Below are 8,262 nucleotides of genomic sequence, written 5' to 3'. Positions count from 1 at the left end.
TGTCATCTTGATTAGAGGTGGTGTAGTTTGCATTAGAGGTGGTGTGCGGATCCATTTTGCCTTCCTTGCCAATATTGCTGGACTATATCAGATGCTTGCCAATTCTTCATTTTCTTGTTTAATTGAATTATTTCCTTCATTTTTAAGTTGCTTGATCCTTGTAGTAAACCACATTATATGTTGTATGATCTAAACCAAGTTATTATTCTCCACCTACTCATTTCTGTGTTTGATCATGAAGTGTAACAATTCTTGGGAATTGTTGGAATCAGTTAATTTAGTATTGAACTTGATGTTGGAATTTGTTTGAAATATGGTGAATTTTGGGAATTAAGTACCTCTTTTGTAGTACTTTTTAAATATCCATAATGTTGATTTCAAAACCATGGACTATGAATTCTATGTTAGGAAAAATAAGAAAAATAAGAACAAAAAAAAGCTAGAGAATGTTTTTGTTAGATTAACAAATATTATACAAAAAATGTAATTTTTAACCTAAATTTTGAACGCATCAAGAGGATTTCCAGGGCAATGAGGTCGTACTATGGGCATATAGGAGATGGATTGGTTAGAAAAAGATTTTAGAATATTTGCAAAAACTCAGCTATAACCTGAAATATACACTTGTCAAGGCTAAAACTCGTGCATGAAGGAGCGTCGATCAGGCCCAGTCGAACTTCACCGGCATCATTTCGGCGGCCTCCGGAGTCCCAACAAAATGAGAAGGCTGTGCCTTCACCTCGATGCAGGAACCCCCAAAGAACATGGACACCAGAATCTTCCGATCATCCTTCGCCATGTACAAGCTCGATGAAATGTCCACACTGAATTCCTCTTCCACAGTGACCCCTGGGTCTGTAGTGTACGTCGGCGAAGGTGACTGGGTAGTGACCACCTCGATAGAAATAGCCGTCTGGTTCTTTGACGTCGGCCAGAAGTACTTCTCTTGCGAGAAATCCATCTCAACCGTGCTCCCAGCCTTCACAAATGTAGAAAACAGATGATTACAATACTTGACGCCATCAATGTACTTCGCCAAGCTCTCGGGATGAATATCACTGTCGAATTCTGCGCACATACTGATGCCATACGTGCGCCTGGCAACTCGGCATAGAATGTTCTTGGGGAAGAAGCCGATGTTGACGGCTCCGTCGCAGATCGCGCGTCCAGGTTCGTTGGGGCTCACAACTGTGATGCGAGGCTCAAATGCCTTCTTGATCTTCGCCATCAAGTACTTGGAGGTAGCGAACCCGCCCACGACCATTATCATCCTGATGTTAGACGTTTGCTGGAGCTGCGCCTTGATGAGATTGATGTTTTCGTTCACCACGCCGGAGAAGATTTGCACCATGTCGCTGTGGGTGATCTCCACCGTGTAGTAATCACCCACATACGATGGATCGTGCTCCTCCCAGGACGTGGCCAGCTTTCCAGAGAGTTGGCAGTAAAGTACTTCATTCGTGTCACCGCCCTCGAATGAGCTTTTAGCATGCTCCCACCACGTCTGTAGCTGGAGCTTCACTCTAGGATTGCCTTCTAGAAATTTGTCCAGACAGCCGATCTTCCCAGACATAAATTTCATGAACGCTTGGTCTACGAAGGAGCCGCCACACAGGCCACCGGAGCTCGCTGTCACTTCCTTCACCTTCAAACTGCCCGAGGAGTTTGCCTTCTCTTGCACCACGATGTCGGATGTTCCACCTCCGATGTCTGCAACCAAAAATTTATCCCCTTGATTGAGTTTGAAGTTTCTGAGCTTCTTCAAGCAGTAGACGGCAGCAGCTTCCGGCTCCAGGACTATAATCACCGGGTAAGGGCTGCCCCTGTTGCCGCCCACCAACCCCGCCCCTTCCATGAAGCTCTTCATCTGCTGCTTGGCATTGTCGTCCCAGATGGAGGGCACCGTGACGCACCACTGCAGCTCCTCCATGCTCAGGTGGGTGCCATACTTGTTTCGGAGATGGTCCATGATAAACTTTCCAATCTCCCTTAAAAAGTCGGTGATGACCTGCTTGGTGGTGAGGCCTCGTGGTAAGGGCGTGGTGGATAAGGGGCCGGAGCTCTTGTCTGCGAGGTGGAGCTTGAACCTGGTGATGAACTCGCCCAGCGTACTTTTGTCAGCATTCTTTCGTTGCACTAGGTCCAAGTCTCGGACGTAATCCACTTGGGCTTGCCATCCCCACGATTCTAACTGCAAACCATTCCGCGAAGGTTTATAGTACAGAGCTGTCTGAGTTTTGCAGTACGACTTCCCGCTTGCCTCAGCGAACCTTGGCCATTCGTAGAGCACACACACACCCTCTGGTTCGGACTTGTGTGCATATCCAAACCCTGAGAACGTTGTTCCAAAATCCAGCCCTACAACAACTCTTGCATCAGGACGCGTAGGAAAACTTATGTTGCTCATGATGCTCACAGTGTAGTGACAACCAAGATCGATTGAGCTAGTGATGGCAGTCTGGCCGTCATGTTAATATTAGGTCATCCGAGGTTAACGAATGAGTATCATCTCATCATTTGGATGAACAGACTAGCTACAGAACTTTAAATGTCATAGTCCAGATTTCATTCAAACTCACTGTATAATAAGGCACCCTGTGCACATCAAATCTCACTAATTATGTTTATTACAACAGGTCTACAACCAGATAAGTGCCGATCGGTACTCTAAACCACTCATTCAAACTCATTGTATAGTAAGGCACCCCGTGCACATCAAATCTCACTAATTATGTTTATTACAACAGGTCTACAACCAGATAAGTGCCGATCGGTACTCTAAACCACTCATTCAAACTCATTGTATAGTAAGGCACCCCGTGCACATCAAATCTCACTAATTATGTTTATTACAACAGGTCTACAACCAGATAAGTGCCGATCGGTACCCTAAACCACTCATTCAAACTCATTGTATAGTAAGGCACCCTGTGCACATCAAATCTCACTAATTATGTTTATTACAACACATCTACAACCAGATAAGTGCCAATCGATACCCTAAACCACAAGGTGCGTGATGTCAAGGGTGCTCTAACTTCAGAGTCTATAAAATCCGAAGCTCACTTGCAACTGGAACTTGGAAAGGTCGGCGCACTAGCCTACATTCCTCGACGGGAAGTAATTAGATGACAATGAGACAATGCGTTGAATTAGCCATGTGCTGATCTAGCGCAAGTAAGTCAATCCTCCGAATGACGCCATATTCCGAACTGTTCTCCAAGCACCCCAGGACAGCATTAATTATCAACTTCCAAATCTGCTACGCCGACACGGGCGCGCCTGATCTTGCACAGTAGCGGCTGCTTCTCTCTCATCTCAGAGAACTTCGGTTATTCATTAAATGAAAGCACTTCAGTCGCGGAGCCGGCCCTTGAAGAGTGTGGTATAATGTGCCAGTGAACCAGTGGGGACCCCAGGTGCGCTTTGACTGAAAACATCTTCTGGGATCCTAATTTGTCGAGTCTACTGCGCTCAGTCGGCAAGTTCTAAGTCTCGTTCCACGTATAGATTGGTTAGGTAGCGAATAGTGCTCTGACCGATTCCCAGTTAACTCTCGTTCCAATCTCTGCATTTGAAAAAAATCAATTTTATTTTAGGAAAATAAGTAAACTGAACTGAATTCCACTTCCATTTGCATGGGTAGAAAGGAGGCACCACAAATCACAATGCTCATCTTCTGGACCGTAGAATCCAACACTGGACAGAGTTTCTGCTCGAAGTTTACACCATGTTTTTTTTTTGTTTTGCAGAGTTTCCAGGCGAAACTTCTTCCTTTACGACTAACTCTACTGTGTGATATCCCTTCAAAAGCGTAGTTTCTGAGCTTTGAAATCGACGACGGCAGTTTTGGTTGTTTTATCGTTGACCGTTGTATGCTATGCCGCCAGCTATCTGGAACTGGACAGGCCGTCTTGACTTTCTGCAGCTCATTCAACGTGAGGTTCCAATTTCAAGGGGCCAGGGTGTCAAAATCGTGAATCTGCCAATTCTATTGTCACTTCTGAATCAAGGATGTCGACGATGAATTCTACGCCGAACGGTGCACCCCTGTGTCTAGTCAACTCCACTGATGTTCACGGTGCGTCACCTGCCTCCGATCAGCAACAGAATCTTGACCTCGGAGGTACACCTTGCGATGGTGCGGATTATCAGGCATCGGTTCCAGAGCAGAGCCACAATGGCGGTGGTGCATTGGCGCATTCCAATGAAAAGCACCAAGGAGAATATGCAGAAGCAGCGCGCAGAGGGGGCTCTCATTACGAAAAACGATTTGCTACACCTGCTATCGACCCGGTCAGCCAAACTTCATCTCCCACTCACCAGCACCTCATCACCCTGCACCCACAATATTTATGGCTGACGTCTGCCCTGTTTAGGTACACTTTCGGATTCTTTGGCAATACTGTTGAATCTGAGAAGCCGGTGGATGGGGAGATGCTTCAGATCACCACTAAATTTAACAGTTTGAAAAAGGAGAACGAGGAGCTGAAGACAGTATGTAGTGACATGAAGTACAAACTTGGGCGTGAACAGCATAGATTATTGTATGTGATTGAGCAGAGGGATGCTATGTTGCAAGCTAAGGACAATGTGTTGAAAAAGGCCGAAACGGATTTACAAAAGATTCGAGAGGAGGCAAGAACCCTTGCCCAAAACGTTCAATATTGGCGTGCCAATACACATCACTACGAAGCCATTGCTGATAGGCTTGACAAGCAGCTTTTATGTTTGGAGCAGTCGAATTCCAAGGCTCCTGGCACTACCGGGGCTCACAAGGACTCACCTGCCGTCCCTCCCAATTTGAAGAAATCCGTGTTCGTTGTGGCAGAGAAGGCGTTTGAATGCTCTAAGGCTTTCCTCGACTTTTTCAAGAAGCCTTTGGAAAATCATGAGGTATTCCAGAATCCTCCGGAGTGGGCAGATAAGCGGTTTCGCAAGTTCGAGGTGGAAGCCTACATTTGCAGCCACATGTTTGCAGGGTTTGAGAACGATAGTTATCATGACAGCTTTGAATGTACACAAGGCTCTGAGCGCTATCTCCTCGCTAATCACAAGGACACCGAATTCTTCATGAAGAATCAAGATCTGGAAATACGGCACCAACGGTATCTTGAGGAGTACTATTCTCTTCAGAAGTTTGGTTTGAAGGGGATAATGAGAGATTTGAAGAACATTGTTGCGAGCACCAATCCATTTCATCTGTTTTGCTACAGAAAGTTACACAACATCATAACCAGCTTGAATGTGTCGTGCGAAGAGTTCGGGCCTTTTCAGGAATCCGATGGTGATTATTCCAAAAACCTCCTTTTCTGCCATCTTGCAACGAACCCCAAGTATTGCGACAACGTCTTGGAACCGTTTGTCAACCTAGCTAAGGTGACCTTTCTGTTGCACCGTCTGGCTTTCCAGTTCCAACCCCCAGCGCGGATCTTTCGCTACGCCCGAGGAACGAGGTTTGACCCGACTTATATGGAGAATGCTTTTCCCATTGACGTCAATGACTCCGACCAGGAACTTGTTGTGGGCCTCTTGATTGTTCCTGGATTTCAAGTTGGTGCTACCATTGTGAAGTGTACGGTTTACCTTGTCCCTAGCAGTATGGTCGTCTCTCCTGGTAGTCACCATGCAAATTGAGGACAGAGATGACTAGACTTGGTTTCAATGCTTCGGGTTTGAATATAGAATGCATTGGATATAGAAAAATGTCCAGGTATTCCCCTTCTTACACCAAGCTGTCAAGAATTGTTCATGTATGATTAGTTCAGTCTCCATATGCATGTTCAACCTTGTCTGCTATACAACTAAGTCTAAAATCACAATCTTACAGGAATCTGCTAACAGCTGCAACCAATTAACCATTAACATTGGAGGCGAAGTAGCAAACTAGCTCTTGTGAAATAAAACTTGTCATGTGGAATAAAGCTCCTCATCACCCCCTGCATTACAGCAGACCTAAAAAGGAACTGGCTTCCGTGGTGCTGACTTGTAAAGTGATAAAAGAAAAAAAACATGTTCTAGCAACAAGTGAAGAGAGCTAGAATTTGATGGTCATGAATAGTGTAGGACATAATCATCAATTGCAACAGATTGATTGAACCATCAAAAGCATATAGACAAAGATAACAAGAAAGAAAGAAAAGTAAATAGAAAAAAAAGAAAACTTTTCCGCTCTAAGTTTGTTAGATAGCTCGTCATTGAGGAGTGGTCTTGGATCTCTTTGACATCTCTCTTCATTTCTTTTGGTGCGGGATTTGACTTCAAATATTGTGGGGCAGTTGTTGTGGCAAGCATTGGCAGATTTCGTCGGCTTGCTTTTCTTTTCCACGTCTTTGTGTTTTCTGGAGGCTCGCATTGCGAAAGTCAGAGGTAGAGGTAGCACATCTACTTCAATTGACCTAACTAGCTTCATGCATTTAGAACCTCACTAGTTGGAAGGATCGGCTCCCTGGTCGACGTGCTGCGGAATAAATTTCACTTCGTCACCTCTATCTAATCACTCCATTATAGTTGCAAGCCTCCACTTAGTCGACAAGTCCTTCCAACGTTCAAACCGCTTAAGCTTAAGTGGCCCTGGAGGAGCTTGGCTGCTGGACACGTTGGAGATGTTTCCTCTGATGATGGTACTCTTCAATTACAGCTTGCATTGAGAGAAATAGTCACGTAAACACCAATCGCATAGCCTGAATCTCCACCTAGATCTTCTAAAGGATTCTCCGTCCTCTATCTAGCTCCTACCAGTTCTCGCACTCGTTTTAATTGTCTTACTAACTAATCTCACAAGCTCTTAGACCTATGATCTAAATGATCTAGTTCAGCATGGAATCGACCACATCATGTTGATAATCTCTGAGTCTGTAGCAACAAGACTAGAATGGAAGGGACTGGAAGTGTGAAATACAATATATTTAAAAAGAACAACGGTCTAATTCTTCTTGTACAGTCACCCTCGTAATTGGGGTAAGGGCAATCCACCTTGCTGGTCATTCAACGTAGTAGTGATCAGCTTGTCTATCAATGCATCGTTTGGAGAATTCACAGTAAGTTCTCCCTTCAACCCTCTGTCCAAGCTTAGCTTCCTGAACGTGATCCAACTTTGTTAGTTGACATGAGTGCAACAGCCAGCCTGCCCACTCGCTCAGCAACCTCTGGATTTTTAATTGACTGGATTCTCCTCACTGTATTGTAACCACTCTGCCTACCTTGAAGATCTGAATCTTATTCACGAAATCATATAGAGTGAAAGCGCGTGGTAAAAGCCTCATGAGCTCAATGGAGGCTCTCGACGACAAGCTGCTGATGGAAACCCTGGATCTGGTCTCGCAATGTGCAAACCAAACGAATCTGCCGCGACAGTTGCTACTCTTCCGAATTCGAAGCTCTACGCAAATCTACCCCAATATGACCAAGGCCCTCGACGTAGCACCGCCACTTCAAACTAGGAACCTATGCCAGGGAATAGAATAAAAAAAACAAAAAGAACCCAAATGGCTTTCCAAATACAACTGTAGATCTAGTGTCGACAATGACGTCGGACCGATTCGCTGCAGCGACGACATCGCTTAATCTGCAGCTCCTCCCTTTGCGTCGCAGGAGAAGTAAAAGATACAACAACCTTAAATTCTACGTAGCACCACCCCTTGAATCTGGAGCTCGGAAGCCAGCAGCGCCACCTTGAACTCTCGCTATACACAGACCGCTCACCGAGTGAGGAAAAAAACTAACTACATGATCATTATGAATATCCAATAATGAGCACACTTCCATTGGTACCACTCAATGGAATGGAGGGGACACCTTAACTACACACACGCGTACACAACACAACCAAAAAAAAACGTAGGGACGGAGTCTGGGGCATTCACCAAAATTCAAAAAACCAAAAAACAAGAGAGGCAGGGATCCGGGCAGCCGGACCCCTATCGACAAAGAGGCTGCCGCCGTTTGTGGACAGCCTCTCGTCCTCCTCACCTTCTCGTTTTCTTTATCTCTCATTATTTTATTTTATTTTATTTTTTCTTTCTTCCTTCTCTTCTTTTCTTTCTTTTCTACTTTCTCATTCTTTTCCTTTTTCTTTTCTAGCTCCTTCTTCTTGCTTTTCTTTCTCTCCCTACTGTCAACCTTTTAATTTTCTATTCTATTGTATTCCTCCCCATCTTATTTGTCTAGAACTACTAAGGTAGGTTCATTTGTTTTTATTTTTATTTTTTTGGATTGTTTTGAATCTAGGATTCCATTTTAGCACCTAGTCTAATTAAAATT

The 8,262-nt window shown here is 44.7% G+C and overlaps 2 protein-coding genes and 1 long non-coding RNA gene across 3 annotated transcripts; 1 reads left to right on the top strand and 2 right to left on the bottom strand.

Annotated features, from left to right (window-relative positions):
- Positions 1-661: 661 nt before the first annotated feature.
- LOC112281205 (uncharacterized) lies at positions 662-2,407 on the bottom strand. Its single transcript, XM_024517461.2, has one exon. It carries the CDS (start codon positions 2,405-2,407, stop codon positions 662-664), a length of 1,746 nt encoding a protein of 581 aa, XP_024373229.1.
- A 430-nt stretch (positions 2,408-2,837) lies between these two features.
- LOC112281601 (uncharacterized) lies at positions 2,838-5,730 on the top strand. The gene is made up of 2 exons (XM_024518252.3): positions 2,838-3,419; positions 3,753-5,730. Exon 2 carries the CDS (start codon positions 4,015-4,017, stop codon positions 5,635-5,637), a length of 1,623 nt encoding a protein of 540 aa, XP_024374020.1. The 5' UTR covers positions 2,838-3,419; positions 3,753-4,014; the 3' UTR covers positions 5,638-5,730.
- Positions 5,731-5,736: 6 nt separating this feature from the next.
- LOC141045285 (uncharacterized) lies at positions 5,737-7,942 on the bottom strand. The gene is made up of 2 exons (XR_012217308.2): positions 7,203-7,942; positions 5,737-7,079 (listed from the first exon to the last, which is right to left on the bottom strand). It is a non-coding gene; the product is annotated as an uncharacterized LOC141045285 (long non-coding RNA).
- Between the last annotated feature and the right edge of the window lie 320 nt (positions 7,943-8,262).

This window comes from Physcomitrium patens, chromosome 4 (assembly GCF_059467195.1).
Source record: "Physcomitrium patens ecotype Gransden chromosome 4, ASM5946719v1, whole genome shotgun sequence".
In the NCBI taxonomy this organism is placed as follows: domain Eukaryota; kingdom Viridiplantae; phylum Streptophyta; class Bryopsida; order Funariales; family Funariaceae; genus Physcomitrium; species Physcomitrium patens.
The sequence above is the reverse complement of the archived record's forward strand: the minus strand, read 5'-3'. Positions and strand labels throughout refer to the sequence as shown.